Raw genomic sequence first — 11,482 nt, forward strand, 5'->3', positions numbered from 1 at the left:
CAATGCAGTAAAAGTGAAGAACAAAACGAAATTCGTCACAGAGCTGAAATGTCTCTAGGCCGAAATTTGTCTGCGTCAGGGTTGAGGCAAGGCAGCCGCTTGGAGATCAGTGCCGGATCAGCTTAGATCACATCCATGTGGCAGGTCAGATGCTGCCCAACCCTCTCATGTTCGCTGCAGAGCCCATGGTACTTTCCTAGCTTGGCATCTTGTGTCTGGAATTGAGCTACATACAGTTTGCTAACATGATAAAAGCTATGTATGTAGTTCCTCCAGATGTTCGTGATGCTTAGTAGTCGCCTCCAGACACAAAGACATGCTGACATCAACCATGTTGCCAACAGAAGATGTGAAAACCACACCTGAAACACTCAGTAGGTCACTTCTATAAGAACATAGTAATAGTGCGTCATAGGTAGCTAGTTTAGCCGATTAGCCAAAGCGTAGACTAAGCGGCACCTTCACAGATATGCATAATGTTCCCTAGCAAGAACTAGACGTGTAGGTTGCCGAATCACCTAGTCACTGCATTCTCAAACTCATCTCTAGCATCATGATCTCTCGCCGTTCACCCGCCACCTCATGATCCCGCGTGTACACGCATCAGTCTGGAAGCGCCCACTGGGGTTATGCCCCCATTCTTTCTCATTTTAGTTCGTATCCCATGTGGTTTTGATGGAGCATTTCGGAGAGGCAAGCTTGCAGAGATATAGCGTACTCTCACAAACTAAAAGCACGGCTCAATTAACAATGGGTATTTATATATTCCAGCGACAACAGCAACAACCAACTTCAATCGTTTAGCTGGCAATCAGACTATCTAAAGATACACATGCATATCCACTAATACATGGGCTCGACAAGTCCAGTGCACAAGATATGTGGCGCAACGATATGCTTGGAGATAGAGAAAAGACACTCAAGAAAACAGAAAAAGATACTTTTATAAGCTTTTAGGCATGGCGGCGCTTGGACTTGCGCCGCGTGCGCTTCTCGGCAGTGGACTCGACAGTGTTGGCAGAAATATCGGTGTCCTCAGCATGGGACCGCGTGCGAGTGCGTTTCTTGGCATGCGAAGGGGAGGTTAGGCTCTCGATCAGTTCGCCCGCCTTGGATGAGAACTGATCCACCGACGAGTCATCGGTGGCGTGCAGGTGGCGCTTGGCCCTGGACTTTTTGCGCGGAGACGGCGTGGCGGGTGCCTTGGGGATGACTTGCTTCACTGGCTCCTCCTCCGTTTGCTCCTCCTCTACTTCGTCCTGCTCCTGCTCCTTCCTGCTCCTCTTCCTCCTCCTCGACCTTATCGATGACAACAAACGCAGATACCTCAGCCTCAGCGTTGTCCTCACCCTCATCCTTGCTCTCGGTATCGGGCTCGGCAGGGGTGCCGGCAGCCTCAGTGGGGGTATCGGCGTCAAGGCCAGCCTGGGCAGCAACCTCAGCCTCAGCAGCCGCCTCGGCTTCTTCGCGGGCAGCCTCCTCCTCGATCTCGGCGACACGCTGGCCGTAGGCACGCAGACGGCTGACGCCACCATCTGGGTGGATGATCAGCTTGATGTGAGAGAACGGCACGTCATTGAGCGATACATCGAACGAGTGCAGGTCCGTTGCCATTGAGCTCGATGCGCGGCATGAGCTGGTACCAGAAGCACTCGGTGTCCTGCTCAGGGTTCTCCGCCTGCGTGTAGCACGCCTGGACCGGCAGCAGCCACGGGCTGGTCCCCATCGTACAGGTGCGTGTCGATCTCAATGCGTGTCAGGAACCCAGGCTCACCCAAGGCGCACCACGGCCCAGTCGCTGTGCGTGGAGCTGCGGCTGCGCGCCGTCTTCCAGCCCTGCGTCTCGGGCTGAGCTGCCGACGAGCGGCCCGGCAGAATCAGGTTCTCCTTGGCACCCAGCTTGTCGTTGCTGGCGCTCACCACGCGCGCGCCATTGTTGACTGAGGCCAGGTCCGCCTCGCCCTCGCCTGCCGCGCCCGCTGCGACGGTGCCAAATACGCGGAGCCGCGACACACCGCCATCCGGATGCAGAGTCAGCCGCACGTGGCTGTACACAGCCTGCGTCTCCGCCCACAGCGCCAGCAGGTGGTGCGAGTCAGCCTTCACCTCGACAATCGGCAGCAGCTCGTCCCACTCGACGCCCAGGTCTCCTTGGTCGTCAGCCACAGCGTCCTCACTGGCCAGGCATGCCTGGATAGACACCTTGTACGCCTGCTCGCCGTCAAGCCCTGTTGTGTCAATGTCGAACCCAGCAATTGTGCCAGCCGAGCCCAGCCGGATGATCGCCCAGTCCGTCTCGGGATTGTGACGCCGCGTCACCCACGCGTCACCGTTGCTGCCGCTCTTGCGCTCGGCCTTGCTAGTGGCTGCACGAGTCTTCACCAGGTTCTTGGCGGCGCCGAACCGCTCGTTGCTGGCCTGGACCACGACTCCGCCCACCGACTCGCTGGCAAGGTCAACGAACTTGCTCAGCGAATGCAGGTACGCCGTGTTGGTCGGGTCGGCGTTGTAGTAAACCGGGAGGTTGCTCTGCGTGTTTCCCATGTGTTGAAATGGCCCCTCGTTTTTCTACAGCTGGTAAGAGTAATAAGGTTGCGAAAAAAATAGACAATATACGGCGTGGCAGAGCTGGATAAAAACAGACTGGATATGGAGAAGAAAGGGGGAGCGCGAGATGAATACACCGGGTTTAGCCAGATGGGGACGGCCTTTTGCGACCTTGTATTGTAAACACCGTCACCGAGACGCGTCCAAACAAGGTGATGTGCAGCGCTGGAGCACAAAGAGCACGGGCCAGACATCATTGAAGGATTGGCCGACTTCTGCGCTGGCCCAGCAGGCATGGTGGTGCTGGACATGGTCGGCTTGCAGCAGGCCCCACTTACGCTAAGAGCTGGATACAGGCGTCGATGCGGGAGATATCGAAAAGTGTAGGTTAAGAAAAGTAAAAATTTTTGCCTTCAGGTTTAGAGTAAAAAATCGCGTCGTTTCGGGCGAGGGCTGGCGACGCAGCGCGAAATCGGCCATGGCTTTGTCTTTGACCAGGAGGCTCGCAATTGGCTGGCTGTGTTTGGAGCGTCGCTCACGTGATCAGTAAATCACAACAACTGGGATCCTGTGATCTGTGTAGATTGGGCTGATCGATCAATGCTCGCGGTGGCTTGGTGTTCCGAGATAGGCGGGCTGGCTCGGCAAGATCGACCCGCATTCTGGGAGCACATCAAAGAGTCAGTCAGCCGCAAAAGCCAATTCAGTCATTAGGCTGCCCGCAGCCCTCCTCTCACTGGCTGTATTCTCCGGAAGCTGACGAAAGAGCGAGCAAAGCTCCGATTGCTTTGGCAAATGCGTTTCTTCGGCCAGAGATACCCGTCGCTCAGACGAATGGACAGGACCAGGGGTCGGAGCTGTTGGGGGTGTGTGCAAGAGTGTGATTGCCGCAAGTTCACAGAGGGGATGTTGTGAAAGCGGTGAGCAGGACAGGTATTAAAAGGGGCACGGCCGCGCCTTCCTCACTGGTCCAGACGCTCTTTATCTCAGCGCTTGTTCTCCATTCTCCCTCGGAGTTTTTACCTCTTTTACCCAATCTCGCTTTTTCGACCGGCAAACGTAGGTATTCGCCGCCCAAGCATTCGTGCACGTCTTTTTAGTCCTCGTCGCGGCCCGCCTGCGATTCAGTCCCTCCGCGCTTGCCTGCACGCTTGCTCACGCATCCTAATACACGTCTCTTATCAATTCTACCTGCATAGCAATAATGGTTGACAAGACTTCCACCGGCAGCGAACTCAACACTGTGCCTGTGTCCCGTCGTGCCAGCTTCAACCTGCGCGACTCGCACACGCGCCGCCTGAAGCCGTTCAACAGCGGCGACATCAAGATCCTTCTGCTCGAGAACGTCAGTCGCCAAGGCGGTTGAGATCTTGAAGAAGGCCGGGTACCAGGTCGAATTCCACACCAAGGCACTCGACAAGGCCACGCTTATTGAGAAGATCAAGGACGTGCACGCCGTCGGCATCAGGTAAGAATCTCCTGCAGAACCAGCTCCCAGTACTTGCACTGTTGACTGAGGCAGGAATGGGCCACCTCGGTTTCCTGTAATCCGCCACCCTGGCTGTTTTTGATTTGTCTTGCCGGCTGCAGCGCCCTTTCACGCGCACGGTCTCCAGGCAGCCCTGCGCTTTTTGGGCAAAATAACCCAGAGTGCGGGCCATTCCTGCGTTCTGCGGATCCCTCCAGCACATCGCTCGCTCTTGGCTGTGCGCTTTTGTTGCGGGCGGCTGAAAAAGCACAACAATCCCAGCTGCTGTGAACAGTTGGGTAACAGCCTTCTTGTTCGTCTTCCCAAATCTTCATTATTTTCACGCTCATTTTTCGCACTCATGCTCATGCCAAACTCACTCGAAACTCTCTATCCCTCGCCCGGCCCGCACATTTGTAGAAGCAAGACCAAGCTCACCGAGGAAGTGCTGTCCCATGCCTAACAAGCTGCTCACCATTGGCTGCTTCTGCATTGGCACCAACCAGGTCAACCTCAGCTATGCGGCGTCTCGCGGTGTAAGTACCAGCACGCTTCACTCTATGCACCTCTTGCCTTGTTATCGGCGTGGACAATCGGGCATTTTCCACCACTTCCAGTCGAGGAAAAAGGCAGCACGATGGTATCTGGACCGGAATGGCCGTTCACTGCTGGTTCGGTTCCAAAGACCGCCCTGCCCCAAAATACAATTGCTTGGCACGCACCATCCGCTCTAAATCCGCCTTTCTTGCTTCACCCTGGTAGATTTCCGTCTTCAACTCGCCGTTCAGCAACAGCCGCAGCGTGGCCGAGCTGGTCATTGCCGAGATCATTTTGCTGGCACGGCAGCTGGGCGACCGCTCGCGCGAGATGCACGAGGGCGTGTGGAACAAGGTGTCGAAGAAGTGCTACGAGATCCGCGGCAAGACGCTGGGCATCGTCGGCTACGGCCACATCGGCACACAGCTCGGCGTGCTCGCCGAGTCGCTTGGCATGAACGTGATCTGGTTCGACATCCTGCCGGTGATGCCCATCGGCATGAGCCGCAACACCGACACGCTCGACGAGCTGCTCGGCCAGGCCGACTTTGTGTCGCTGCATGTTCCCGAGACACCCGAGACCAAGAACATGATCGGCGCGCGCGAGCTGGCGCTGATGAAAGCAGGGCTCATACCTGATCAACGCGTCGCGCGGCAACCGTCGTCGACATCCAGGCGCTGTCCGAGTCCCTGCAGTCCGGCCACCTGGGCGGCGCTGCCGTCGACGTGTACCCGTCGGAGCCGCTGGCCAACGGGCCCGGATTCGACAGCCCGCTGCGCAACTGCCCGAACACGCTGCTGACTCCGCACATTGGCGGGTCGACCGAGGAGGCGCAGCGCATGATCGGCGTGGAGGTCGCCACGGCCATCACCAAGTACATCAACACCGGTGCTACCGTCAACGCCGTCAACTTTGCCGAGTGCGACCTGCGCGCCATCCCGTCTAGCGATCTCACCACTGTGCGCATTGTCAACGTGCACCAGAACGTGCCGGGTGTGCTGCGGCAAATCAACAACATTCTGGCCGACTACAATGTCAACAAGCAGATCTCGGACTCCAAGGGCGACGTCGCCTACTTCATGGCCGATGTCACCGTCAACGACCAGAAGGAGATCAGCACTATCTACGAGGAGATTACAGGCATCCAGGAGAACATCATCACCCGTGTCCTCTTCTAAAGCCCCTCTAATTATTACTTTTCTGTTCATTCACTCTTTCATGCCTTAAATTTCGCAAATAACCATACTTTTCCCGGATTGACCCAGTTCCATATATGCACAGCGAGACACAGCCTCGAGCGAATTTTCCGACGCAGCGTTGTATTCTAGCCTCACACCACCTTTCCTAATCCCTCTCGATTTTATACTGCCATGGCCGATGGAATGCAAGTGCGCGAGGAGCTGCTGCGGCGGTTCATCGAGTCTGGGGAGCGCGAGCGGCTGCAAGAGATCCTGCGCAATAAGCTGCTGGCAAGTGGCTGGCAAGACCGGGTCAAAGACAGGTGCCAGCGGATAATCCGCGAGAGCGAGAATGGCGCCGACAAGGTTACCGTCGACGAGATTGCCGAGAAAGTCACTCCGTATGCGCGCGCCGAGGTGCCTGAGGATATCAAGAGCGAGTTCCTGGAACAGGCCCGGGCATTTGTCTACCGGTCACTCCCCGACACAGAAAACTGAGGAGTAAGCCTGTGGTGTCTGGGGCTCCGCATGAGACAGGCAACGAGGGATCTGACCACGCCATCGACCGCGCATAAAAGAGCGTGCGTGACGACCACAGCAGTAGCTTCCTCGGCTTATTCTTGTCTCGATACACGCATATCTCAAGCCATCCGAAGCCTCGCCATAAGCCCAATGGTTGCAGATCGCCGCGATCCAAAGATCAAAACCAGCGAGGATGAAATTTTTTTGTTGCCGATTGAAATCCCCTGTGTTGGCCCCTCTACCGAACCGATCCTTTTTTTCGTTCCCAAACCTAAGCATCTCAATAAAATATTCCACAGCAATGAGCGACGACGAAGGCTCAGCTGCCTCGTTTGAGGCCTCGCGGCTCGGCCGCAAGGACCACTGGGACGGCGTGTACGACCGCGAGATCAACAACTTTGCCGAGACCGGCGACATTGGGGAGATCTGGTTCGGCGAAGACAGCGCCAACAAGATGGTCGAGTGGGTGTGCCGCAACATTGACGACGCTGATGCGCGCATCCTCGATGTTGGGTGCGGCAACGGCCACCTGCTGCTGGGCCTCGCCGAGGAGGGCTACACGAACCTGACTGGCACCGACTACTCGGCGCAGGCAGTCGAGCTGGCCACGCGCATTGCCAAGCAGCGTGGCCAGGAGATCACGTACAGGGTGCAGGACTTTTTGAACCCTGCGGATGTCTCGCTGGTCGCTGGGGAACGCAAATTCGATGTGGTTTTGGATAAGGGCACGTATGATGCCATTTGCCTGAAGCCCAAGGAGGGCGACGAGGAGGGTGCCCAGATCGATACTGGCGCGCGCGACGTATACGCAGCATCGGTGTTCCATAGCCTGAGCACCGACGGCGTGTTCCTGATCACATCGTGCAATTGGACCGAAGACGAGCTGGTTGCCAGGTTCGCGCCACATCTGAAGCTGGTTGGCCGCGTCAAGCACCGGTCGTTCCAGTTTGGCGGCGTTGTTGGTCAGACGGTCACCACAGCCGCATTCAAAAAGAGCTAGTGCTATTGAGGATTGTGTATTGCATTAAATTTTCTCGATATATGAGCATTTGGTTTCAGCCACATCCGGCAACCGTGTCATTGACGGGAGCAATGGAGGAAGTGTGTGCCAGGGGCATAGGCGGTGGGGCGCGGCCCGGAGAGAGTTGAGCTGCTCCGTGTAACACCTAGGGCCGAAATCCGCGCATTTCTCCTTCCAAAAAAAATGATTGGCAATGTCGCGCAGAAAGGCGCTGGGCTTCTGTGATGACTCGTTAGCCCTCCCCCGACCGGAATGCAGTACTTGCAACAGGCGAGCAGGTCTGTGCCGAGTATCGATTTCCTCGGGAAGAGGTGGCTTGATGCGACGCGGCTATAAAAGCAACAGCCGTTTCCGCCTGGGATCCACAGTCCTCTGTTTCTCTTTTTTGCTCCATTTATAACTTCTAGAGCCCTTTTTGTCCATGCCCTCTGCCAACGAGTCTGCTACTTCCACCGGCCCCTGGGGCACGATCGCTTCCAGCGATGTGTCGCGCCGCACCTTCAACCCCATCCGCGATGTGCTGACCCGCCCAGTGCAGCCCCTGTCGACTCCCAAGAGCACAAAGGAGATGCTCAGCCTGTCCATTGGCGACCCGACGGTCTTTGGCAACTTCAAGACCCACCCGGTCGTCGTCGAGGCTGTCGAGGAGGCCGCGCGCTCGTACAAGTTCAACGGCTACCCTCCTTCAGTCGGTAAGTGTTCGATCCTTTTGATGGCCTGGTGGCTGTGCTGCGCAACTGGCCCTGTTTGTGCTAAAAACAAGCTTGTTCGCACGCTTGATAATTAGGAATCCACGCTACGCGCGAGGCTGTTGCCAACAAATACACCTGCCCGGAGGCACCGCTGACCGCCGAGGTAAAGTATCTTGCAAAGCACTCTTTTATTTGGCTTATCTGAACACGGGACGGCTAGTTCTGGTGCCGCCCAAAGTGAAGGGAATAGAGCAACAAGGTCTCCTGCGGGTGCAACTCGTCCACACTCTGGAGCGGGACGCATGCCTACCTGTTTTTTGTCTGGAATAGTGGGGGAGGCGATTCTCGTGCCGGATGAGCACTTGGTAATTATGCAGAACGTGGGAACTTTTGGTGCACGGGCGCCCCGGACATGCAGTCGATTTTTTTCTCACACGCTCAAGTGCCAATGGAAAACCTGCAGCCTGCGGCTGTTCCTGTGCTTCACATGACCCCACCGCATGGCACTAATTGCGCCTTTATTGGCCACACCTTTACGCACGCAATGCATAGGATATCATCATGACCAGCGGGTGCTCGGGAGCGGTGGAAATGGCCATTCAGCGTTCTGTGCAACGAGGGCCAGAACATCCTTCTGCCCCGGCCCGGCTTCTGCCTGTACAACACGGTCGCGGGCTCGCGCAACATCGAGACGCGGCTGTACAATCTGCAGGCGGACAAGAACTGGGAGGTGGACCTGGCGCACATGGAGTCGCTGATTGACGACAAGACGGCGTGCGTGCTGATCAACAACCCGTCGAACCCGTGCGGCTCCAACTTCACCAAGGCGCACCTGAATGCGATTCTGGCGGTGTGCGAGCGGCACCAGATCCCGCTGATCTCGGACGAGATCTACGCCGACATGGTGTTTGGCGACCAGGTGTTCACGCCGACAGGCCTCGCTGACCACGACAGTGCCGATTCTGGCGCTGGGAGGCCTGGCCAAGCAGTGGCTGGTGCCGGGCTGGCGCATGGGCTGGATCATGATCCACGACCGCAACAATGCGCTGGCCGACGTGCGCCGCGGGCTCTTCGCCCTGTCGACGCTGATCAACGGCCCGTGCGGAATCGTGCAGGCTGCCATTCCCAAGATCCTGACCCAGGTCCCTGCCGACTATTTGCCCGAGCTGAATGCGCAGCTGGAGCAGCACGCGCGCATCCTCGAGTCGGAGCTCAACAAGGTCGATGGCATCGAGGTTATTTCGCCGCAGGGTGCCATGTACGTGATGGTGCGTCTGGCGCTTCGACAAGTTCGAGGGCATTGCCAATGACGCCGACTTCTGCCACCAGCTCAAGTGGGAGGAGAACGTCGAGCTGCTGCCTGGCGAGTGCTTCAACTACCCGGGCACCGTGCGCCTGGTGATCACTCCGCCCAAGGACATCTTGAAGGCGGCTACCGAGCGCATTGCTGCCTTCTGCGCCCGCCACCGCAAGTAAATAGGATACAGATTTATGTTAGTGCTGTCTGTCTGTCTGCTTTGAAATACCACCTTTCGTTATCATCACACTGCTCCATACCATAAATATGCAATCACACCAGACAGGCACATTTGAAAACACGCGGAGCTTGTACCCATGCGCAAGAAAAAAATGTCTGCACACAGCGCATCCTTTAGAAACACCCACATCATCTATTGCTCTTGGAACAATGCCGCTGCACGACACCCTTGTCAACACGACATTGCCCAGCACGCTGGGAGAGGTTGGCCCAGGCAGCACCGAAGCATCGCAGACAAGAGCCGAGCTAGAGGTCATGAACCAGGAGCTGCACTGGCTACTCAATGACAGCATCCCCGAATCGATCCAGTTCATCCACAGCAGCCTCCAAAAGCTCACATTCCTGGACCGAGCAGCGCAGAAACACAAGCACAGTGCTCGAGCTCGCCTCGACCAGCTCCGACGCCAAGGGCACGGCAACCATCAGCGGCGCCTCGGTCACACAGCTCTCCCTGGATCTCTCTCTGGGCAGCCAATTCAACCAAGGCAAGCCCACCACCGTGTACCTGAAGAAGAGCGAAACACTGCCGTTGCGCCAGGCACAGGAGGCAAGAAGCTACATAAAGTCAGCGCTCCGCAAGACCGCCGACGGGCAGTTTGACACAGTCGACGAGGCGCTGGGCTTCTTTGAGCGCGTGCTGGACCATGTCCAAAGGGCTCGGGCAACGCTGGCCCTGGGCAGCCAGCAGGGGCTGCAGCCGCTGCAGTGGGAGAACACGGACAAGTTCGCGCCTCCGCTGCCAGAGAACCTGGTGATCGAGTGCGGACTCATGGGCAGCGTGTTTGCTGTGCATGCGTACTGGCTAAAGTTCAGGCGCACGGTCAAGAACTCGGGCGGTATCCTCGATGCGTTCAAGAAGGACCCGACGACCGGCCACATGCTGGTGGTCAACGGCCGGCTGGCCGAGGTGCGGCGCGAGGTGGTGTTTGAGGCCGCGTTTGCCCAGATCCAGGAGGGCCTGGCAACGCTGGATCTCGTTGCTGGCGTTTGTATTGACGTTGTTGGGCAGCTTCATTCGTTTGATAGCATGTAGCGTTAGCACCTTTTTTTTTTGGAATATACAGCGTTTATTGGAATATCTCCTCCATGTCGGCATCATTGTCGACATCCGAGCTTGAATCAACAGCAATAGCGTCGCTGTGCGAGTCTGACCCGATATCGATAGCTTCAACCGCAGGCTCTGCTGCTGGGTTGGTAGCCTCTGAAGCTGGGAGCTGGAATTGGAAGCTGGAAGCTGGGAGTCAGAGCTGGGGCTGGAGCTGGGGGGAGCTGGGGGGGGGGGGGGGCTGGAGCTGGGGCTGGAGCTGAGGCTGGAGAGTTGGGTTCAGGCGCTGTCTCTGCCGGTTGTGTATCCACGACTGCTTCCTCAAAGTCATTGTCATCCTCCTCCTCCGCTTCATCTGGCCCTTCCTCCTTCACTGCCTCCTCTGTTTTAACATTCATTGGCTCGGCTGGCAACTCCTCAGTTTCCACCACTTCCTCAGCATCATCCCCAGCAGCATCCTCGATAGACCCGCCACCCGTGATGTGCTGCAAGACCTCGTACTGCTTCTTGAACGCCTCCAGGCGACTGGTCAGCTTGATTACGGAAGCAGGCAGCGTCAGATCAATGTCCTCGCCGACCAGGCAGCGCACACGCGCAGCCTCCAGCTCCTCATGCGCCCGGGTGCGGATATTGTTGAGGCGTATTATGTACTCGTCAAAGACGCCCTCCAGGTGCTGCCATTCGCGCAGGAAGGCGGTGCTTTCGTCCTTTTTCGGTTTGATGTTGGCGGCGCTCAGGCCTTCGCGGGGCTCGGGCAGGGAGCGCAGGATGTCGCCAGAGTATACGATTAGGCGCGAGTAGCTCTGCAGCAGCTCGGCCGCGTAGGTTAGCAAGGGGACAGAGTTGGATGACATGGTAGGAAGGCGACAGTGTAATCTTTTCTGGAGAGATCGTCGGCTTTGGCTAGCAAAGTTGTTGACGCCCTGAGAGCTGAT

At 57.1% G+C, this 11,482-nt stretch overlaps 8 protein-coding genes across 8 annotated transcripts; 6 read left to right on the top strand and 2 right to left on the bottom strand.

The window, feature by feature from the left end:
• Positions 1 to 769: 769 nt before the first annotated feature.
• Positions 770 to 2,983, bottom strand: DL89DRAFT_264486 (galactose-binding like protein). The gene is given in 5 exon segments (XM_040886267.1): positions 770 to 1,271; positions 1,300 to 1,618; positions 1,644 to 1,693; positions 1,713 to 1,769; positions 1,789 to 2,983. 5 exon segments carry the CDS (start codon positions 2,542 to 2,544, stop codon positions 954 to 956), a joined length of 1,500 nt encoding a protein of 499 aa, XP_040747881.1. The 5' UTR covers positions 2,545 to 2,983; the 3' UTR covers positions 770 to 953.
• Positions 2,984 to 3,751: 768 nt separating this feature from the next.
• Positions 3,752 to 5,730, top strand: DL89DRAFT_290170 (Ser33 protein; the record flags this gene model as incomplete). Its single annotated transcript, XM_040890054.1, has 5 exons — positions 3,752 to 3,892; positions 3,924 to 4,015; positions 4,458 to 4,551; positions 4,778 to 5,197; positions 5,227 to 5,730. The coding sequence occupies 5 exons, from the start codon at positions 3,752 to 3,754 to the stop codon at positions 5,728 to 5,730; spliced, it is 1,251 nt and encodes a 416-aa protein (XP_040747882.1).
• Positions 5,731 to 5,922: 192 nt separating this feature from the next.
• DL89DRAFT_254469 (enhancer of yellow 2 transcription factor) lies at positions 5,923 to 6,228 on the top strand (the record flags this gene model as incomplete). Its single annotated transcript, XM_040885278.1, has 1 exon — positions 5,923 to 6,228. One exon carries the CDS (start codon positions 5,923 to 5,925, stop codon positions 6,226 to 6,228), a length of 306 nt encoding a protein of 101 aa, XP_040747883.1.
• A 325-nt stretch (positions 6,229 to 6,553) lies between these two features.
• DL89DRAFT_219222 (S-adenosyl-L-methionine-dependent methyltransferase) lies at positions 6,554 to 7,252 on the top strand (the record flags this gene model as incomplete). The annotated part of the gene is made up of 1 exon (XM_040884379.1): positions 6,554 to 7,252. One exon carries the CDS (start codon positions 6,554 to 6,556, stop codon positions 7,250 to 7,252), a length of 699 nt encoding a protein of 232 aa, XP_040747884.1.
• A 397-nt stretch (positions 7,253 to 7,649) lies between these two features.
• Positions 7,650 to 8,508, top strand: DL89DRAFT_264488 (uncharacterized protein). The gene is made up of 2 exons (XM_040886268.1): positions 7,650 to 7,965; positions 8,061 to 8,508. Exons 1-2 carry the CDS (start codon positions 7,695 to 7,697, stop codon positions 8,168 to 8,170), a joined length of 381 nt encoding a protein of 126 aa, XP_040747885.1. The 5' UTR covers positions 7,650 to 7,694; the 3' UTR covers positions 8,171 to 8,508.
• Positions 8,509 to 8,516: 8 nt separating this feature from the next.
• DL89DRAFT_264489 (Tyrosine/nicotianamine aminotransferase) lies at positions 8,517 to 9,502 on the top strand. The gene is made up of 4 exons (XM_040886269.1): positions 8,517 to 8,537; positions 8,569 to 8,918; positions 8,941 to 9,233; positions 9,256 to 9,502. The coding sequence occupies exons 1-4, from the start codon at positions 8,527 to 8,529 to the stop codon at positions 9,439 to 9,441; spliced, it is 840 nt and encodes a 279-aa protein (XP_040747886.1). The 5' UTR covers positions 8,517 to 8,526; the 3' UTR covers positions 9,442 to 9,502.
• Positions 9,503 to 9,597: 95 nt separating this feature from the next.
• On the top strand, positions 9,598 to 10,767 carry DL89DRAFT_21143 (uncharacterized protein). Its single transcript, XM_040884202.1, has one exon. It carries the CDS (start codon positions 9,786 to 9,788, stop codon positions 10,533 to 10,535), a length of 750 nt encoding a protein of 249 aa, XP_040747887.1. The 5' UTR covers positions 9,598 to 9,785; the 3' UTR covers positions 10,536 to 10,767.
• On the bottom strand, positions 10,548 to 11,417 carry DL89DRAFT_264490 (uncharacterized protein). Its single transcript, XM_040886270.1, has 2 exons — positions 10,859 to 11,417; positions 10,548 to 10,716 (listed from the first exon to the last, which is right to left on the bottom strand). The coding sequence occupies exons 1-2, from the start codon at positions 11,399 to 11,401 to the stop codon at positions 10,570 to 10,572; spliced, it is 690 nt and encodes a 229-aa protein (XP_040747888.1). The 5' UTR covers positions 11,402 to 11,417; the 3' UTR covers positions 10,548 to 10,569.
• Between the last annotated feature and the right edge of the window lie 65 nt (positions 11,418 to 11,482).

The sequence above is a fragment of the Linderina pennispora genome (genome assembly GCF_002104995.1).
Source record: "Linderina pennispora strain ATCC 12442 chromosome Unknown DL89scaffold_1, whole genome shotgun sequence".
NCBI classification, from domain to species: domain Eukaryota; kingdom Fungi; phylum Kickxellomycota; class Kickxellomycetes; order Kickxellales; family Kickxellaceae; genus Linderina; species Linderina pennispora.

Coding starts and splice junctions, on each gene's coding strand:
- DL89DRAFT_264486 (XM_040886267.1), bottom strand. CDS start 2,544: ATGGGAAACACGCAGAGCAACCTCCCGGTTTACTACAACGCCGACCCG. Junction 1,619..1,643: donor CAGGACACCGAGTGCTTCTG/GTACCAGCTCAT, acceptor CCGCGCATCGAG/CTCAATGGCAACGGACCTGC. Junction 1,272..1,299: donor CGTTTGTTGTCATCGATAAG/GTCGAGGAGGAG, acceptor AGGAGCAGGAAG/GAGCAGGAGCAGGACGAAGT.
- DL89DRAFT_264488 (XM_040886268.1), top strand. CDS start 7,695: ATGCCCTCTGCCAACGAGTCTGCTACTTCCACCGGCCCCTGGGGCACG. Junction 7,966..8,060: donor CGGCTACCCTCCTTCAGTCG/GTAAGTGTTCGA, acceptor CTTGATAATTAG/GAATCCACGCTACGCGCGAG.
- DL89DRAFT_21143 (XM_040884202.1), top strand. CDS start 9,786: ATGACAGCATCCCCGAATCGATCCAGTTCATCCACAGCAGCCTCCAAA.
- DL89DRAFT_264490 (XM_040886270.1), bottom strand. CDS start 11,401: ATGTCATCCAACTCTGTCCCCTTGCTAACCTACGCGGCCGAGCTGCTG. Junction 10,717..10,858: donor ATGACTTTGAGGAAGCAGTC/GTGGATACACAA, acceptor TTCCAATTCCAG/CTCCCAGCTTCAGAGGCTAC.